The sequence below is a fragment of the Panthera leo genome, chromosome A2 (genome assembly GCF_018350215.1).
Source record: "Panthera leo isolate Ple1 chromosome A2, P.leo_Ple1_pat1.1, whole genome shotgun sequence".
Taxonomy (NCBI): domain Eukaryota; kingdom Metazoa; phylum Chordata; class Mammalia; order Carnivora; family Felidae; genus Panthera; species Panthera leo.
This window is the reverse complement of record NC_056680.1, coordinates 38,168,713-38,190,351: the sequence shown is the minus strand read 5'-3', so window position 1 is coordinate 38,190,351 and position 21,639 is coordinate 38,168,713. Positions and strand designations below refer to the sequence as shown.

Genomic DNA, 21,639 nt, shown 5'->3' with positions numbered 1-21,639 from the left:
ATCTGCGGTTCCTCTGTCTGCCTTTCCGGTAGCAGCTAGACCCTTCTTTGCCGATCCGTTCGTTCATTATTACTCTGGGAACTCTGAAGTGAGTACTTAAAATATGGAGCGGTTCTCTCTCCTACCTTAAAAAGCTATAAAACCCTCATGTGAAATAGTTAAGGGAACACACATAGTAGGAGGAGAGGCTTTTGCTCCTGCAGGCACCTTGCAAAGGGGACTATTTTTCTTATATGATATAAATGAAATCCTCACTCTGCCCACTTTTACACCTACGCATGTACTGAGCGTCTCCAAGGAGACCAGGAAACCCGGAGTCCAGTGATGGTGAATCCTCCTCAGAGACAGCAGGCTGGAGTCTCGGGCAACTCTCCCAGGCGTCTTGGCTTCCAGATGCCCCTCTCAGACAGCCTCTCTTCTGGAGACTCTTCCAGGCAGGCTTTCTTGAACATGTCTCTCCCTTCACAGACGCAGCAGCCCGTACCTTACATCTGAAGGGGCTGGTGGTGATGGTGCCTTCGGTAGGCAGGAGGCCTCCCTGGGACAAGGGGGGCAGGAGGCCTCCCTGGGACAAGGTGGGCAGGAGGCCTCCCTGGGACAAGGGGGGCAGGAGGCCTCCCTGGGACAAGGTGGGCAGGAGGCCTCCCTGGGACAAGGGGGGCAGGAGGCCTCCCTGGGACAAGGGGGTGGGGATAGCGGGGAGCTGGGACAGGAAGGTTGCGTCTTTCCCCAAATCTTCTCTTCGTCACCCATTTATCAGTGCGTCTGTCTCATTGCCTCCCTTTGCGCCGTTTAGACCCAAAGGCACCGATCGGCCTTACAAAATGTCCTGAAAATACTCTTTGTTTTAGTAGTACAGTCATGAGCTCCGTTCAGTGAAGTTGTCCTTTGAGAAGTACTATTCTTGCTGATTCAGCGTTTTTAACCCTGAACGATAATCCTCTTCTCCACTCTGTTTTTCCTTCCCCCTGAGTTCAGTACACAGGGATCTCCATGGTATCTTACCCTTCCCCCACTCACGGCCTCACGGTCACATTTCTTGGAATTATATCCATTATTTTCTTTTTTTTTTTTTAAATGTTTATTTGTGTGTGTGAGAGAGAGAGCAGGATAGAGGCAGAAAGAGAGAGAGAGAGAGAGAGAGAGAGAGAGAGAGAGACAGAATCCGAAGCAGGCTCCAAGCTGTGGGCACAGAACCAGACGCAGGGCTCGAACTCACAAAAGCGAGATCGTGACCCGAGTCGAAGTTGGACGCTTAACCACCTGAGCCACCAAGGCGCCCCTATACATTATTTTCTTATGTAAATGAAGTCTCGGTTTCTCTTTGAGGAACACGCTGCCATCATAAGTCCATAATGCACACCTTCTAAGACTTAGAGTATCAGATCCGTTTGATAACATTGACCACATCTATGTGTACACCTTTTAGACACAAATAATTAGTGACTATATAGAAATGTTTATTGATGTAATCCCCAAGAAATCCCATTTTGTCTCTAAAGTCTAAGCACATCATTAATGAACATTCTTGACATATCTTGCACATGAACAATTTTGGTTCACAGCCAAATTGACTCCAGTAATCTAACTTTTCTAGCACGGTGTCTGGAAACTTCAATCTTCTGTTGCTGATCCTACTGCCCTTTTTGGAACCGTGTGGCTAACTATTATTTCTGTTAAATTCTTTGACAGTAAATGTCCTCAGGAGGGTTTATTGATGACACTTTTCTTATTTGAACTTTTCAAAAAGATTGGTCAGTCTATATTCTGCACTTGGGAGGACTCTCCTGTTTTCCTTCTCTCCCTTTCTCTCTCTCCCTCCCTCTCTCTCTCTCCCTCCCTTCCTCTCCCTCTCTCCCCTCCCTCCCTCTCTCTCTCTCTCTCTCTCTCTCTCTCTCTCTCAAATAAATAAATAAATACGACCTATGTTACAAGCTTAAAAGAATCATTTTGTATTAGACAAAATCAGTTTTGTTCACAGGTACATACTGTACCCTTTGAGTTGACTTAGAGGTCAAATTTGCTAAGTTTTTTTCTTATATGATCTTTCCAGGTCACCCTGGGTATATCTTACCTGCTTTGATCTCCCTTCTCCAAATACCTTTATCCATAGCATGGTTCACCATTTACCTTTTCCTCTTTATTTGGGCTCAGAAACGACCAAAGTCTTACTGTTGATTTAACTTCCTAAGTTCCCCCAAGAAGAATTGGAGGATAAAGTTGTCTCCGAAAAGAGCCCGTTGTTGTCCCCTAAGTTTCTGTCTTTTTCCCAGCCCCTTCTTGGCCTCCTGCCTCCCTTCCTCAGAGTCCCGTTTATTCATTGTTCAAGTTTTATGTCAGATTTAATGTAGGAATAGTGTCTGCTTGGGTGGATTGCTATGCCTAAGGAACGATCAGCGAAATGGACTAAATCTAAGAAAATGTAAACAAAGGTGGAAAGTTTTCTAACTTAGACTGATGGTAAGTTTTCTTTGCTGTGGCATTTGCCCAGGATCGTGAAGGTCAGGATCCCACCCTAAGGTGTACTTCCCGGAGTCCTCCTGTATGTAAAAGAAGCCCCGAACATGGGTGGGTACTCAACACAAACGTGTTTCTTCCATTTTTCCTTCCAGGCACTTCAAGTGGCAAGACAGCTTCTCCTTCAGCAGCAACAGCAGCAGCAAGTTAGTGGATTAAAATCTCCCAAGAGGAATGACAAACAACCAGCCCTTCAGGTGACAATTCTTTAAAAAAAAAAAAAAAAATGACACGATACACTTTGGGAGAGCTGACAAACAATTCAGAAGCGGATTGTGTTGGGAGTTGCAGATCACGTACAAAACTCTTGTGCAGAAGGTGCATTCTTAGTTTACCAGCAGAGTATGACATTTCGGAAAAAATGTCTATTTAACCAAAAGCGCAGTTGCTGGGAGGAGCGTCTCCTAATGAGATGATGTAGTAAGAGGATGAGTAGTTACAAGTGTGGGTTGCTTAATAGGCAGCAGGTAGCACCAAGGAGCAGTTCCTAGTACTCGAGGTAGGTCACCTCATTGTTTCATGATGGGGGTAGAAATGCAGCACACGTACGTGTAATGTTAGCACACTGGTTTTTAACTGGGTGTGATTTTACCCACCAGGGGGACGAAGGGCAATGTCCTTTTTTTTATTGTCCCATGGGGACAATAAAACTGTCCCATGGGGACAGTTGTTTTTATTGTCCCATGGGGGCATGGGTGCTCCTGACCTCGAGTAGGTAGAGGCCAGGGATGCTACTTAACTGGTCCTGTACTCCAAGGAAAGATCGCCCACAGCACAGAATCGTTTGTCCCAAAGTGTCATGGGGTCAAGCACCTGTTAGTAGGACTGATGAAGATACAGCACTTTTAATATACCTAGTAACCAGTATAATGTACACTGTTCTTTAGTGGATGTTTTCTGGATCGTCCATAAAAACTGGCAAGCAATTTGTGTGTAAAGATTTCAAAAAAGACTGGTTTAGCAACTTCTCGTTTCAGGCCCATTGAGGGCAGAGCCGTAGTACAGGGTAGGAGCGGGCTCGTAAAAATCTGCTTTGAATTTTCGACTTGGAGCTGGAAACTGTGACAGATATTTCCAAAAAATTCGACAGAGGGTGTTCATGCTCACATCCAAGACAGGGCACTGCCAGGTTCTCTGTGGTTCAGCTACTCGTACAGCTGGGAGTGGGACGTGCTCGAAACGGGAAGTAAAAGGAACTTCTCCGCCTGGCCATTTTGGGACGGAATTTGTAAATGGTAGCTGCTGGGTGGAATTTGGCCCCAGCGACATTGATCACGGGGTCAACCCAAATCCTAGCTTGTGTTGACTTCTCTCAGGTCAGAACGAAGTGACCACACTTCCCCAATGATCCTGCAAAGATCTGACCGACGTTGGGGAACAAGCCCTGCCTCTACATCTACTTGGGAAAGTGTCACTGCCTAGAGCACATAGAGTAGCACTTTACGGGGAACAGTTGGATGACAATGTGCACTGTTGACTAACACTTTCAAAAACAGTTAGTGATTTGGTAAACCATCATCGCTGATCCATAGGCCTTTCCGCGTGTGTGAATGCTGGGGATATTTTTAATGAGGTGCAGTGCCGTTGAGGTCCCATGTCAGGTGCTGTAAGAAGTGCTTTGTTGTGCAGATGTCTTAAGAACAGCTCTGGAGGATGAAATATGACTGTGTTGACCTTTCAGCTGTGAGCTTATTTGTCAGGATTCAAATAAGTTGAAAGGATCAAACTGAACAGTTTCCGTAGTCAGACTGGGAATTGTGTTTCAGAGGTCAGCCGCGGAGGCCACATTGCAGATTCCAGAACATAGCCAATTGTTGGTACATATTAAAGTGCTGGGGCATCTCCTGCAGACAGAGACACAATTAAAATTCTAATTTATTAATGTATACAGGGAGCTGGCCCAGCCTGTCACTCAGTGATTCAAATGACTGTCCATTCTTTTGGCCTCCCTCTTGGAGCTCTAACAGCCTTAAAAATACTGTTAGTCCTCTTGAATTTATCAGACCTCAAGTGCATTGGAAAAATGACAATATATTATTGCGGGGAGGTGGGAATCTTGTACGTAGTAGAGCTTTGGTTAGGGATAATTTTAAAAAGTACACACATACACAGTCTGCCTGATGCACTGCTCTTCAGGATTGAAGATCATTTGTAATTTTTTTTATACTAGACTTATATTCCCTCATACTTGCTTTTTAAAGACATATGGCATTTTTAGGTAACTTCTTTTCCAAGATGAACGAAGTTGCTTTAGGGCTAAATATATGAAGTAAAGTTTCAGGGGATTTCCTTTTGAGGGCTCTTTTTCTTGCCCGTTATAAGGTTTTCAGCCACCAGAAGAGTATGATACAGAGAGCTTCATTTTTCTTGGCAAAGACAGTGTCAAAACCAACCTAACACATTCTGCTGAGCACTTCAGTCTGTATAAAAAGTGTGGGGCGAGGGGGCCATCTTGAATGCTGGTTTTGCTAAATAAGATGTTTTGAGTCCCTTCCTACCCCTCTGTGGGAGAGTTGACAAGCATAGAATTTAGACCAGCTTTAAGAGTTGATTGGGAAAAAAAACAGTGGGTTGGCTGTGCGCACGTGTGAATGTGTGTGCGCGTGCGCGTGCATCATAGACTACGTCTTGTCAGCTGCCTGGTAGGGTCATGCAAATCCACCAGGCTTTATTAGGTTGGCTGACCTTCTACAAACAGAAAGGAGAAATTACTAACCTAGGTCACATGGTATATTACCTCCTTATAAAAATACGTATATAGACTCGGTGATTCACAGAAGGAATAACCTTCAGAGAGATACCTTGCCATGCCATGCCCTCGCTGGGGCACCCCATCCAGTGTGGCTCTGAAATGAAAGGGAAATCCCATCACAAATCTTAACAGGGTTCATTTCTGTTGTTCGTACCCTTCGTGACCACACTGAGAGACCTATTTTCGCAAATTTCAGATCTTCCGCATAGAGGAAGCCTTGACAGGGGAGAAGAATTTGATCTACTGATTGCTTGAGGGGAAAGAAAAAAAAAAAAGAAACCCAAATCCCCAAATATACTGTGACTTATATTTTAGGCATATCTCACACTTCTCTGCTTTATGTTTGGCAGTGCTCTCCAGTTTCCCAGGCTGATGATAACAAACAAAAGAGAATGGAAAGTTAGAGGAGGCTCTAAGTGGTTACTCGATAGAGATCACAAAATGTAGTCAAACATCAGCAATTTGGACTAATTTCAGGAAGACGCTCTCTCCAGCTACACGTACAGAACTAAATCTGAGCTGGCCACATTCTTGGGTGACGTGTGGTTTGTATAATCAAGGCATTAATTGGTATAGATTCTGCTTTTGATGTTCTTAAAAAACACTCTACTTGGTAACCTAAATAGTCCCTTGGTCAGCCTAGCCTCTTGAGCTGCCTTGCAATTTTTTTTTTTTTTAATGAATGACACAAATGAAAATTGAAAATTGGCCCCGTGGTAAATTCAGGATGAGGATGATCTGGATCTATTAGATGTGATTTGGTGAGCATTTCTGGATCAGCCTCCACGCATAGGGCATCACACGAAACCGTCAAGGGTACAGACCCTGCCCTCAGGATGCTTAGGAGTTGTCAAAGAATTAACAAGGTTTTGCTACAGAAAAAGAAAATTCTATGTGGGTAAAAATAGTAGACTTGCTTTTATAAATATTTACATGCTTCTGAAGATTGCTTGAACAAATGAAGTAAATGCTTAATGATGCAGGTGTGCTCATAACCTCGAAAATGTGCAACTTTACTGGCTGAAGATTAATTTGTGAGTAGATGAGCAATTTTATTGATCGAATTTTGGAACTTTGACCACCGTTTCTGGGTAGTAATTCATTTTGGTTCTTTAAGCATTTTAGTTGTTGGCACGAGTACATAAACTGGAAGGAAATCAAATGACACATTTTCTCCTAAGAAAGTAAAAGTACATGTGTATTCTGGCAGCATTAAAGTTAGGAAAGAAAGTAAACCTTGTGTGTTGCTTACAGCGGAAAGCTGACCACAGTTTCAGGCCGTCTATAAAGAATTTGAACTTGAAACCAGTCATCTGAGACGTTCCCCTCGTGCCTGTCCTCCCCCCTTCCAAGGTGACATCGTGTAGGAGCCCCTCATCCAGGAGGCCATTTCACTGGAAGGAAAGGTAGTGAAATCCACTGAGAAGTACAACCGCGTCATCCGGTTGGAGGCTCAGGAGTATAGTGAGGACTCCTGCTTGAGGTAGAGGAGGTTAAAATACAAGATGCAGCAGGTGTTTTTTTTAGCATTTTTATTTGCAGTTATATAAAACGTGCTTTAGGCAGCATTTTTGCTTTGCATTAATGCCACATATAATCTTAGTACCTCATATCATTTCCACGTTATTCGCTAAGGAATAAATGGGTAAGAGGAAACCTTTAAAGGAAACTACAGTTTTATGTTGTAGATAGTGAAATGGAATGGTTTTTGAAATACTGACCCTTAAAAAATAGCCCTGCGCACTGAATTAGTAAAGTGAATATAATTCAGGAGGAGGCAAAAAAAATTGTTTTAAATGTCTAGAGTTAACATTGTCTAGAATTGGCATCCCCGACATGAAATTGAGGGGAAGTGGTGAAATTTGGATGCCTTGTCAGTTGTCATTGTTAATCACACGACTTTGGAGACTCCCAAAACCCTGAAAAATAAATCTTGGTAAGAATCAATAAAGTAGAAATGATGCTTTAAAAATGGTTATTAAGTCTTTCGGATTATACACACCATTAAAAGTACGATAGAGGCAGTGACCCCTCCCTTGAGAAAAATGCACAGGCACACAGAATTTTGTATCCTCTTGTAAGGGTTTCCTGAACCTCAAGGCCATCCTGTGGCCCTGGTCAAATACTCTTAATTTCAGATTTTTTTTTTCTAAAATAGTATGCTTTGGGGTGCCTGGGTGGCTCAGTCGGTTGAGTGTCCAACTTCAGCTCGGGTCATGATCTCACGGTTCGTGGGTTCGAGCCCCGCGTTGGGCTCTGTGCTGACAGCTCAGAGCCCGGACCCTGCTACTGATTCTGTGTGTCTCTCTCTTTCTGCCCCTTCCCCACTCATGTTCTGTCTCTCTGTCTCTCAAAAATAAGTGTGTAAAAACTTTTTTAATAAAATAGTATGTCTGGTCCTTACCTCTGAGTTTCTGTTTGGAGTTGTAATATAATCAGTTGGCTCATTTTTGCCATTTCAGCTGCAGTGTATAGGATGATCCCATGTCCCAGCCTTTCCAGGATATCCCTAGTCTATGCCTGTTGCCTGGCTCTATTTATAAAAATTGTCACTCTTTGAAAGTATCCCAGTTTGGGCATTTAGTTACATGGTCATCTTACATGTATCTAAGCATTAAAATTCAAGTGCGATGCTCATATTTTAAATGTAAGCATATCTTTGTCACCATATGCATATGTCACTGTATGCAAAGATAATTAACATTTAGTCAAGTGCTGAATGTGGGACCATCCCCATGGCTACCCTGTGGTATAGGAATGTCATTTACCTGTGCTGTGGATGCAGAAAAGTAAAACTTACAGAAGTTCCCTGACTTGCTGCAGAGCACACAGACAGGTATAGCACCAGAATGGGAAGCCAGGTTTTTGGGGGGGACCACAGACAACCCGTATGCTGTCAGGAAGTTCATTATAGCTGCCCCTCCCGTGTATATTTCCTCAGCATCTACTGAGTGCCCTGTTTGCCACAAATAAGCAAATTATTATATTTTCCATATTGTAAGCAAAAATGAAACCAAACCAACAAAATCCTATTCCACTGTAAATATCTGGATTTCAGTTAAGAGGACTAAGGTCTGTGTGATTATCCTTAATTGTCGCCTTGTCTGCGTGTGCGTCCCAGTGGTGAGCGACAGCAAAGAAAAGTTATTTGTCCTTCTCAAGTCTGAAGTGCTCTTCGGAGCTTCCCTGTGTCGGAACGTGGAATGGTACGTTACAATCATTGCTGGGGCTAGGAGGTGGGGAGGGACAGGGAAAGAAACATACTTGACTGGTCAAAAATGTGTAAATTGCTAACAAAATGACACATGTAATTAAGAGTGCTCCTACCATTTTACCTTGTGGTTTACACCTCCAGTGTTGAAAAAGAGAGCGACTCCCACCTCGCTAATTACCATTATCACTGAAATGCTAGGGTTGGACTCATTAGTTCCATGTGCATTTAATTAGAGGAAGGCTGAAATTGGATTTAACTTATTACTTTTTCATGGATCACTTTCTTGTCATCACTTCAAATTGGATTGCAGCCCCAGGTAACTAATTATGAGAGCCACAGGATCAAGAGTGAAAAAAAAGGTAATTAGGAATAACACTGTTGGACCCTTGCTGGTCGTCCACTTGTGCTTTGGAAAAAGGAAAAAAAAAAAAGAGAGAGAGAGAGAGAGCGCCGTATTTTGTAGTATTACAGATTAGGGAGTTAGAGGTATGCATGGTTGCTGGGCATCATGGGAGCCTGTCACCACCCATAGTGGTTTCTATGATATACAACTGAGTTGAAGATGTCGAATCGACATGGTTCCACAATCGGCTCCTTAATACCTAGATTAAACTTGTAAAAGCAACAGATTGGCTGTAGGTATGAGGCATCTCAACAACTGTGTAGTCTGGGGGCCTCACATATATGATTACAACAAAGCTGTCAAGATGCCTCTGAGCCAAAGTACAGAATATTTTAAGTACAGGGAGTTAGAATTTAATGAACGTATTAATGTTCCAGAAACATCATTCATGTCTGACAGGAAGACATATCAGTCAGCACAACAGCAAGGTTTAAGGGTTTATACATCAGGAATTTTTGTCAAAGTTTCCAGCAGACCATAATATTCAGACCATTTACAGTGCTTCTGGTTTGTTCTCTTACCCCACCCCAGTGTTGTGGATAGGCTTGCTGAGGTTCAGTTTCTCCTTCCGCCCCCATCGAAAATACTTTAAAACAAATTATATTGTTTCCATGTGCAGAGCAGAATTCAGAACTGCAAGCAATCAATTTTATTGACATCGTCTGAAAAAATGTTGGTGACAGTTGGAGGATGTGAAAGGCTTGGATTTTTAAAGTCGCCAATATTAAGTGTGGCCAAAAAAAAAAAAAAAATTTTTTTTTTTTTTTAAACGTAATCTCATTATTCAAAAGAAGTCCTGGGAGTTAGACTCCCCCAAGAAGGGATTCTTCTTTGATAGACTGTGATAGCATAATGAGAAATCTTGATATCAAGCCTGTGGGTTTCCATGAAGGGAGAAAAAGCTTCCCAGAGAAGTGAATCACCAAGAAAAGATGGCTATTGTTTCCTCAAGTTGTTTAAAATTGGTTTTAATGCTCTGTTAATGTAAGCAAATAATCATGATTCGGTCTGGGGTGACTTTCAAACCTGGGTAAGTGAGACTTGCTTGTTATTTTCTTCAGGACCACAGGGAAGTAGAGACAGGGATGTGCCTACCTGGCGGTGGCCACCACATTATTATTCCCAGAGTGATAAAATGCTCTTCCTGGAATTACGACTCCATTTCCTTTGTGAACCTTCTGAGCGAAAGCTCAAAAACCAAAATAGTCATCATCAAGTCGAACGCAAAAAAATTAAAGCTTTTTTTTTGTTTTTGAACATCTTAAGTTGATTTAGAATTTTTGTACACAATATTCGTCTGTGGTTGAAAGGGGGCACGCCGAGGTCAAGTGATGTAGTGTTTTCCATTTTTCCATATGAGTCTCACACTGTGTGATAAAAGCAAACTCCTTTATTTGGTAAGTCTGCAGGAATTTCTGATGAAGTGCAGAGGTCATGTTCCCTGTCAATTTGAGTAGCCAGCATTTTTTAACTACTGTTTTTTCTTCTCTTTTTGTGTGTGTCTTTCCTTCCCTGCCCCCCCTAAACCGTGGCACTTTTGTGACACATGCACAGTGAAGTCTTCCAATCTGAAACTCATTAGCACACAGCATTGGACCCTGTCCAGTGGTTAGAAAATTTCCTGAAGCCTAGAATAACAGCATTTGGTGTGAGCACCACAGACCAGCAGTGACAATGGGGGTAGTCGCCCTGCCCTGGCGCCCTGCCCGGTCGGGAAAGCCGACTGACCGTGCCACACAGTGGAGACAGAGGTCGTGAATATGGGATGGGCTCGGAAAGTTTGGTCCTTGGAGAAATATGCTTCTGAAATCACAAGGCAATATCTTTTTTTCCCTATGCTTATTATTTCAATTGGTTGGGAGGTATTTATCAACATTAGCTGCGGGAACATGAGAGCAAGCCATTAGAGAAATAGGATGAAAAACCAATTTCTACAGAATAATATTTTCACCTCTGTAGCTATTGGGCATCACAGAACCTATGGATTTAATTCATTCATTCCAGCATTATTCGTGGCACCTCACGATATCCAGGTAACACGACCAAGATGAAGTCCTTATCCTCACATTAGAAAGGTGACACAGTTCATGCGATGGGTCGTGATCGTTTAAGCCAAGTCTTCCAACAGGAAACTGAGTCCCAGAAATGGAATAGTAATATTAAGGAGCAGGCACGTAAAATTATACTTTCTAGGAGCCAACTACTTGCAACAACCGTATGGGGATCAGTGCTACTATTATTCCCATCTTACAGATGAGGGAGTGTCGGAGGGGCAGGCAGAGAAGTTAACTTGCCCAGGGCCACACAGCCAACGAGTGGCAGAGCTGGGGCTCTAGCCCAAATAGTTTGGCTCAAGCATCTCTGTGCTCTTACCCGTTCCATTCTGCCGACTCTCACTGAGCTGCTGCTGGGCCCGGCAGACAGGGACAGCGAAAGGAACGGAATCGGAGTTGCTGATGCCTCACGCTTGTCACTAACCACTAGACCACACTGTCTCCTAATTTGGACATATGTTTATGGGCATATTTGAAAAATAGTGCTTGTAATTGAAATATGCACTTTCTAAAGGGAAATGACGCTTGGGAAAGAGAGAAGAAAGGCGGGTATTACTCAAAGTCTGCAGACAACTCTGCAAGTAATTGTCTAAAGGCAGCCGTTGAAATTGAGAAGCAGTTTGGAAAATGTACAGTTTGGGAAATTTGTGTACCGATGTAATTACGGTAGTTGTGAGTTGATGTCATGCCTAGTAACTGTTTTTGTATTGCTTGGGCCTTTGTTACCGAGCTGTGATATCATGAGCAAACTATTATAAACATAGCATGGATATAGCATGCTTGTGTAACAAAAGATCGGGAACTTTTATTAAGTTTGTTTTCCTTGTCATATTGTAAAAATTTATTATGTGTACTGTGTATATTAGAAACAGATTCGGGTAATTCTGTCTAAATGAAGTCATCCCGGCTATTTCCAGACTGTCTGTTTTTGGTTGTGAATAATTTTCATACATCAGATGGTTGTCATATTTAGTCGCTCTCAAAATTTTAAAGAGAACATATCCCATTTTGAACTTGGGGTGGACTTTAGCCGCCCTGCTGTTGGGATTGTTTGAGTTTGAAATTACTGCCCAGTAAATTATGGAGACTGAGCACCAGTCATTTCTAAAGGGTCTGGGCCTGCTCCCTTCTATTCATAACCTTTCCCCCTTCATCAAAAGAACAGATTTTTAACTACTTAAGTAGTAGAATCGAAAGCTGCCAGGGCACAATTGGGCAAAGAATGCCAGCCCTTGTCCTTTTATGTTACATCCCATTGAGAAGATTTGGTAAACATTCAAGCAGACAGAGCCCGGCATTTATCGGTGTTCATGGTAGAATGTGGATTTTAAATGGGTTGTTCAAAAACTTTAGATGACTCGATCCTTCCCAGCTACCCTCCCTAGCTCCTTTTGCTTACCAAGCTTTTATGACCTGAATCTTCTGCCTGCTGCTTCAGTTTGGTTTTTATTATACCAGCCATTTTCCTTCCTCCCCTCCCCTGAGTATCTGGCTTTTTTTTCCCCCCTTCATCATTTTCTTGAAGTGTATTGTCACTAAATTCAGTGGCCATGTCCCCATTGCCACCATCCTTCAACCTGTCTGATTTCCTCGTGGCTAAGTCAACCTTTGGCTAACTCAGATTTCTGGCAACTGCTTTCTTTCAGACTTCATCAGTGCAGTACTCCAACCCCCACCCCACCCGGGGTCCCTAGACTGTTTTCCTTCTTTCTCCCAGTCCTCTTCCAGAAGAGAAGTTCATACGTTCCCCCAAGTTCATTTCCTTTGATCTTCTCCAGTAGTGTATCCATTCGCTTTGGCTGTCCTGGTGACTTTGCACCCGTGAGTCCATGCCTGTTGATACCCCTCCTGTCTGTCTGTGGCTCTCTGCTCACCATGACAGCACTTGCAATTAGCTCTAATGCAACTGATCACTTTTGTCACCAGACTCTATTAGTCAGAGTCATGAGTCATCATTGACTTATTAATTTCCTTCATCCCTACCACATTATCTGTCATCAGAACTGCCATTTTTCCTTCCACTCAGTATCTTGTGTCCATTCCTTTCTCCATGTTTCCCCTGCTTCTACCTTGTTCCACAGGTCAGGCCTTCAGTTGGCACATGCTTCCTCTGACCCCTCAGAGCATCTCCTGTGCTTCCTGCCTATTTCCTATTCATCGTAAATGCTGTGTCACTCCCCTATTCAACACCTTTCAGTGGCCCTCTCTTATTTACCATACCAAGTGTAAAATCTGCTGCCTTCCTCTAGTTTCTTAGTATTCTAGGTTTGGATTAAATTAGATGTCCTGAGAAGAAGGTTGTTGTCTTCTTGCTGGGGAGGGGGGAAAAGGGAAATTCAGAACCATGATTCCCTTTGTCCGGAGGTATGAATATATGTCCCGTCCGTTTGATAACATGTCAGAGTCCCCCAAATCCAGATTGTAAATATTGCTTGTTCTATCGCCTACCATTTAGACAGAAGGCCCTGGTGATTAAATTGTGTTTTGAATTTAATTCCAAGAGAATTATATCTCTGTTTTCTTCAAAAGGAAACTAAAAGCCATGTGATATGTTTTCCCAGATCTAAATTCTCTGCTATGTTGTCCCATGCTTCTTTTTCGTTGCTATCTATTGCTGCAGCCTAGTGGGTTCCTTGTGATCTTTTCTGGATGTAGGATCCGCAGCCAAGGCATTCCTTTGCACACAGAAGAGCTGCTTCATCAAACCTAATGGAGGCACGTTTCATAAGACGTTGGTCAAATTATGTCTGATTAGTTATTTGATAGCATAGAGGAATCGTTACCTGTTCTGGACACAGAATTAAGAGTCTCAGCCACACAAAGAGGTTTCGTCTGATCCAGATACAGAGCGGTCCTACCTAGAATGCTGTTTGAAGGATGCTAGAATTAAGATGCATCTGCTGGATCAGCACGATTGATTAGGCATGTCTGCCATGGCACCACCACTGGGAGTGGTGATAGGTGTACCTTCTACCTGCCCAGCTTGGTGTGGACTTGACTGACGTAGTGTTTTGATCCCATACCCAAGTAGAGAGGTACTTAGGATCATTTTTTTCTGGGAAAGTGGATAGATCCAGCGGTAACTATTCACATATATACCTAAAATTAAACACGTACTTTGTGGTATTCCCTATATGCTTATCTGAGACCGAGAATATTGTATTCTTATCCTGCAACTGTGCCAGTGCATGGTCACAAATAAGGTGCAATTTGCCTTTAAAGACACAGGGTCTCCTATACCGGCTCACCATGCAAACTTGGCAGGTGGGTGAGAATTTCAGAGATTTGTGGTTCAGAACATGGTGAGAGGGGGCACATCTTGATTAATAGCACAATCTCTGATGTGAGGCTGCCAGGTTTAAGTCCTAGCGCTATACCCTTAACCACTGTGTGACCTTGGAAAAGTAACTTAACCTCTCTGTTTTCTCATCTAGAGAATGTAGCTAATGACCTTACCCACCTCATGTGATTGTGCACATGAAATGATTAACGCATGAAAAGTGCTTGCACCATGCCAGGCACATAGTAAATTCTCCAAATTTTATCTTAATCCACTTGATACCGGCTGCCATTCAGGTATATGTTGTAGGAGCTAACGGGGCCTGCCCCTGTGCTTCTAGCTCACCAGTGTGGCACGTGCGGTTCACCATATTTTATGGGAAGACCTCGGGCTCCTCATCTGCAAAGTAGGGATGATCAGAATGTCTCTCCTACGAAGCTGTTAAGAAAATTAGCTGGGTTACCTCGTGTAACAGCCTAGAACAGTGCCTGGCACACGATGAATTAGGCACCTAATAAATGTCACCTGCTGCCATTATGCCTGCTATAAATAACATTATCCTGATGGAGCTTGATTTTCCTCGGCGTGCCACTGTTGGCATAAATGAGGGTCATGCTGTTCTGATATTCCCATCCTGGTCTTTCTTTTGTCCTTGTCGTCTCAGAATTTTTATATGAATTAATGCTAGGTCTTCTTAACGGCCAAGGCATTACTTCCTAATCTGAAACGCTGAAACCGTGGCTTTCTGCACCCTGCCTGGCCCAAGTCGGCAATCCATAGATGTCGCTCTCATTCATGAATTAGTGAATGAGTGGGTGATAAATGAACGAATGAGATCGTGAAATACGTAAGCCAAGAAGAAAGGAAAATTGATGCTGCTTTAGTGGCTAAGGCTGCAGGCTGGTCTTCGATTCACGAATCTCGAGGAACGTTTCAAGAGTGGAAACACAGCATTCAAAGAATCCGGTGTCATTCCTGTCCAAAAATCTTTCACGGGGTCGATGACATGAATCTTGCCAAGCGTAGAGGAAGAATCAGAAAACTCCTGCATTGCTGTTTGACCGCCCTAATGCTCTGTGCTTGCCTTTGTATATTCTCTAATCTGTTTAAGGTATAATATTAATGACATAGAGCTTTAATTCATAAGTATAGACAATTAAAGGAGACCAAAGGCAAAGTACAGAAATGTGTTTGTCAAGATTAAGTTCAGTGAAGCATAGCGAAGATGGAACAGATTATTACAAGAACTTGGAGGGAAGATAGAAAATCCACCGAAATCTCTCATTTTGAAAGGAATTGGTTTACTTGATTATTTGCAACTCCCTCACACTCAGGAAAATCTAAGACAAATGAAAGCAAAACACAATTTAATTGAGCTATTATTTTGCAGACTTTGGCTTGGTTTCAGACAGTCTAATCAAACTGTGCGTTGCTCAAACAACTAATGTTAAATGCAGCCTACCAACAGATGTTTAAAAAGAGTCTCGTTGGAAAATCTGCATCCTGGATTTAGTCTGTCTTGTTGAAAAAAAACATAGCTGCAAATTTATATTTTCGAGGACGACACCCAGTGACAAGCATTTCCAGAAAAGATAAAGTTTTCTTCAAGCATGCCTGGTGCCTTGGGTAGAATTATCTTGAATAGTCAAAGGTGGCACTCTGGAAATTAAATTTCTTGGAAATTCTCCAGCTCTGTGCCATACAGAGCTGTGCAGAGAAATCTCCTTTATCACATTACGTCACCGGAGTCCTGTTGCAATCCCTGGATCGTGTCAGGGGCCCGTGTGCTATAATTTATAATGAGCCCCTCCAAGTCCTGCAAGGCACATACTGATTGATGACATTTAAAGGTACTGTCAAGGTGGCTAGGTAATGAACTTGACCTTCCTCTGTCGTCTCAGTTTCAAGTTTGTACATATAAAGAAACTATTTCACCTGCCATGTTTGCTTGGAACTTTTCTTTAAATGTACAAAAGGAATTTGGCTTAAGAGTTAACTCTTTTTGGGGTGCCTGGGTGGCTCAATTGGTTAAGCGTCCGACTTCGGCTCAGGTCATGATCTCACAGTTTGTGGGCTTGAGCCCTGCGTCAGGCTCTGTGCTGACAGCTCGGAGCCTGGAGCCTGCTTCGGATGCTGTGTTTCCCTCTCTCTCTGCCCCTCTCCTGCTCACACTCTGTCTCTCTCTGTCTCTCAAAAATAAATAAATGTAAAAAAAAAAAAAATTAACTCTTTTCTTCCTTTAGACCAGGGGTCAGCCAACTTCTTCTATAAGGTCTAAATCGTGAATATTTGTGGCTCTGCGGGCCATCCTGTTTCTTTGGCAATGTTTACTCTGCAAAAGCAGCCATAGACAAGACCTAAATAATGGGCATGCTCTATTCCAATAGAAATTTGTGTGGACGGTGAAATGTGAATTTCGTGAAATTTTCACATGCCATGAAACATTCTTCTTTTGAATTTTTTTTCAACTCTTTAGGAATATAAAAACAATTCTTAGCTCAAGGGCTCTACAGACACAGGTGGTGGACTAGATGTGGTCTGTAATTTGCCGACCTCTGCTTTAGATGACCAGATAAGATCTTGCAGTTTGCTCATTGAACAAAGTTGCCTGGATGAAGCGTCTAGCAAGGACTGCAGTCTCGCCATCGTTTAGGAAGCTTTGTGCCTGACGTGCACCTGGACGTGCATCTACTTGGAGGAAGGGGCATCTTTCTCTACCTTGCACTGTGGTCCCCCCCAACACCCAGTTTATCTTCTTTTATCTCGTCTTAGTCTGACATCTGTCTACGCAGTGCGATACACGTGAGGGTAAAACTAGTAATTCGGGGGATGCAGGGAAACAGACTTGGCTGCCAGGGCCTTTGCTAGACCATGCAACATACTTGTATGAAACTGATGAAAGCAGTGCTTTCAAGACCCCTTACTCCAGTCTATCAGAGTACTTTCATCATGTGTCTGACTTGATTACATCAAAGGACTTCACTGCCATCTGCCAGAAAAACGTCTTCTAGATCTGTAGATACTTTATCAATAGTTAAATAGGTGTAGGATGTCTGCAGTGTGAATGGCTCCCCTTGAATCTATGATGTAATGGTACTCCTTCCACAGGGGGCCCTCCTGCTGTGCTCAAGCATACGCCGATGCAGATTTTCTCCATCGTTTGCATTTTGAATCCAAGCATGTCTGATTTTGACAAAGTGACTTACCTCCATAAGTCTCGGTTTCTTATCTACCAGAGATTAGTCAGTGGTTCTCAACCCTGGAGGCACATCAGAATTAATATAATTTTTATCATCTTCAAGATCTAGGTCTCAAAGCTTTTTGAAATCCTAGGTAGGTTCCTGAACTCTATTGAAGAAGAATCTTGGGATAGGGCCCAAGCGTGGGTATGTTTCAAAGCCTTCACGAGTGCTTTTCGTGCACTCCCATGGTTGAAGACCACTTGTCAAGGTGACAGTTAAGTTCTTTGCCAGCTTGAAATCTCATTGTCTCTTTCATTGTGGTTTCACTTCATCTCTTCCCCAGCCTCCCCCTAGGGTAGTAGAAGTGAACTCTTTGACTGTATCTCACCAATGTGCGCCATCTGTGGTCATCAGAAAATGTTAAGGAAACCTTGGTCAAGACTCTTGGCTTTGGCCTTTGGGTATTCGCCCAGGGCATAGCAGTGGACAGGAGGCTGAATATTATGGAACAAATAGGTAGGCCACCCACCGTATTAACCTTTGGGTCCATTAGAGAGGTCCAGGAAGTGAAGACAAAGGATAATCCAGCTGGTATCCTATTGAAGGTCTTTCTGGGGATTTAAAATACACCGCTCATCTTCCTGTCTCTATGCAGTTGTGCACTTCTACTTTAGAACGGACTGGGAGACTCCATTTTTACAATACGTGCCAATTTTTATGATCTTTCCAGGGCAGCCCAAATTGGGAAATACTGTAAGTGTCACAAGATCACTAACTTGATTTCCTACCAAAGTCGTTTGGATACCTTTCAGGTAAGTGTTGAAATTGGCCTACATGCCAGAGTCACACCTGGTTTCTAGAAGTTTAGGGCATACCTCATTCAGGAACTCGAATGTTATTTAAAACGTGGAGTCTGTGTTTACCCGGAGCCTTTCTTCTTTCAGTGTTCTATAAACAAATACCAGCTCTGCTCCTTTTGCAAAATACAGAAAGAAAATCTACCAACATGGAACCAAAAAGGCGAACTGGGTTTCTTCCACCCCTGTATGTATTCCCATATTCATGTTTGACTTCACTTTTTACAAATAGAAGCCGCTTCTTTCTGCCACTGTTTGGGGGAAATTTGGGGACTGTTAATTGTTGAGGGCGAAACAGTCTGACAGCAGCCTGGTCAAGGAAGTCCACAGGGCCTTTGGGGCAGTTTCTTTAAGGTAACACTAGCTGTTTGAGGCCTGAATATCCACCATCTAACAGCAAGTAACCAATCTGACTTTTTTTTTTTTTTTAACACAATTTACCAATTGGCGTTCCACAAAAGAGAGATTATATTTTTTGACTTATGAACAGCAGGTCAGACATTTCAAAGAAAATTTAGAGAGCAGTAATTTTGAAAATGTACACAGATGAATTTGAAAATAAATATTTCACTGCCTACACAGCTCTATTTAGAATACTGGCTTTGGAAATGTATTCCAGAAGCCTTACCATTTTGCATGACACGGTGTCAGTTCATGCACAATATATTAATGCTTAATTGAAGATAATGTAACTCAGATCAAAGGCATAATTCACAGGCTTGCAGAAACTCTTACGGAGATCAGGATTTTGACTAATAGAAGTCTGGACAAAACTGGTTTATAAAAGGATCTCAAGACCAGCTGAGCCTTCATCTTTCTGCTCAGCTGATGGTGACAAGACTGGAAATGAGTGATACCAGAGTGGGTGGACAAGGATTGCCCTCATCTCCACCATTCACCACAACCCCCTTGGCCACCAAATTCCCTGCTTTGGCTCCCAGCTGGCCTCTGGAGCTGCTCGACTCTAAGGCTCTTGAATATCTCATTGTCTACAACGAGGGTTTAATTTCCATCAGTGTCATGATATCTGCATTGCTCTGGGAACTTTAACTTGAATATGAAGCATGTGAGCTCTCAGCAGGCCTTAGAACGGAGCTTGGCAAACATAGACCTGAGCGCCAAATCCTACAGCTTGTTTCTGTAGGACGCACAAGCCATTTATATTTTTAAATGGTTGAAAAAATCAAAGGAAGAGTCACATTTCATGAAACATGAAAATTCCACAAAATTCAGATTTCAGGGTCCACAAATAAAGTGTTTTCGAAATAGAGCCACGCTCATTAATTTTGTCAATTCTACTTCCTACCTGGCCCTTTACAGAAAACATTTGATTTGACTCCAGACTTGGAAGTTTGTTTGGGTTTGGTGTTCAGGATATCTTTGGGAGGAAAAGCTTGGCTATCTAGCTACTTAACTCGGTTTACAGAGAAACAAAGGGAAAGACAAGAAAACTTTTTTTTTTTTTTTGGTTTTGGTTTGTTTTGTTTCTACCTAATGTTGGAAAAAAAGCAGAGCAAGGCTTCAAGGGAAACTGATAGAAAACAAAGTTATTGGAAGCCAAGACCACAGCATTTTGATGAGAAGATGATTGATCTTTATTATAATCATCACCAACAAGATCTAAGTCTCATTTTGATCTCTATTAATATAATTATTATCTTCATCAAGATCTAGAACTCATTTGGTATTAAAATTTGGTTGAAATGATACAGCGATTCTATCTGACAGCAAGGCCCCGGGAGATAGATATGAACTTAGAGGATTGAGTCATTCATTTACCCATTTATTCATTTATCCATATTAACATTTCTTATATACCTATTGTGAACTGGACCCCACTTAGCCCTGGAGTACAGAACTGTTCTTATGTCAAAGTTGAAACTGCACAGAGGGCATTAATACAATAGAATAAATGTGCTAACAGATGTAAATATAGGGAACTTCGGGAACATAAAGGAACAGGGCACTTGAAACGTGACTAATGCGCCTGCAGAATTGAATTTTAAAATTGTATTTACTTTAAATAGCCTCACATGAGACCGGTGGCTACCATTTTGGACATTGCAAATAGAGAACGTTTCCATCATCATAGAAAATTCTGCTGGACAGTGCTATTTGAGAATTTTCTTTGGCTTTTGAAACATTTTGGTGAATGTAGTCCGATGAAAGATCAAAAAGTCACCTCTTTTAATGTGGCTTTTTCATATAGCCCCAAAGTGTATCTCTCTTGAGTCCTTGCCACGTAGTAGATTTTCTCCATCCTTCTTTTACTGTATTGCCGTCAGGTCAGGACAGTTCTCCAGTAATCCCTGGGAACATCTAGTGTCTCCATTTTTCTCCCTTGGAGCTTAAGTTTTTCCTCCAAATAGGAAAAAAAGAAAATCCAAAGACCTGGAAGCTTCACTGGCAGAAACCAAGCCAAATTCCCTCCCCCACGGTGAACCACAAGACCCTTTGAAAACTGACGATTATTTTTATTTGTGTAGACTTAAGATGGAAATAAGAACTTCAAAAAGGCATTTGAAAAATACCCTTCTCACCAAAAAAGCTTAAATCATTTCCTCTGAAAGTTTCCTTCTATCGAAGGTTTGCTTTGGTCCCACAGACCAGCCTCCTCCTTTCCTCAGTCTGAGGGGGAGGAATGTGACCTCGAGTTTCCATTGATACTGCTCTTAGGGTCCCACAAGGGTCCTTGTTCTTTCCGTTTCTCTCAAAGGCAAGGACTGGCACACCCTGGTTTCCTGTTGGCTTTTATAAAGCCAAATCCTTGAACTTCGTTTCCTGCATCCAAATCCTGTTCATACATGTGCTTCTCATACCTGCCAAGCAGGTGTGAGCTTTATTGGTCTTTGTTATTGGTCAACAATATGATAAAAACAATCATATTTCCATTTAGACTAATAACAGTAATAGTAATAGCATGAAGTTCATTGACTAAATATGTCGAGTGGTTAGGGAAAAGCTTGTGGTTGCCCTTCATCTCTAGCTTAAGCTAGATATTGATGAGGTGGACCGTAGAGCTTGGCTTTCAAGACCGTGGAAGGAAATAGACCCAAATTAAAAAACTATTATTTATCAGTTGTATGTCCAAGTTAGCTTGCTTCTAAATTTCTTCTGTAAAATAGAAGTATCTACCCATCAGATTATATTGGAAGACACAGTTAAAAATGGTTACATATGTTAATTATATATCCATGTCAGATATATAAGGTGATACATCACATTTAGAATGTTGCTCACTCTTGTAGCCACTGTTCTAATCAACGCATTGTGAAGTTGATTGCATCTTACCACTTGTGAGATCCTAGGCTTGGCCTGCCCCCAAAGAATTGGAATTTTATGTAGTATTGAGATTATTTTCAATGGCTGTAGGTGGGCAG

General features: G+C 42.3%; 1 protein-coding gene across 11 annotated transcripts in view; it reads left to right on the top strand.

The window, feature by feature from the left end:
- The window catches only part of FOXP1 (forkhead box P1), a 465,483-nt gene that overhangs the window by 312,246 nt on the left and 131,598 nt on the right, over nt 1-21,639 (top strand). For all 11 annotated transcript variants that reach the window (XM_042929976.1, XM_042929970.1, XM_042929971.1 and 8 more), the window contains one exon: nt 2,613-2,714. In XM_042929976.1, the coding sequence (XP_042785910.1) occupies nt 2,613-2,714 (102 nt within the window). The remainder of the gene's footprint in view (nt 1-2,612; nt 2,715-21,639) is intronic.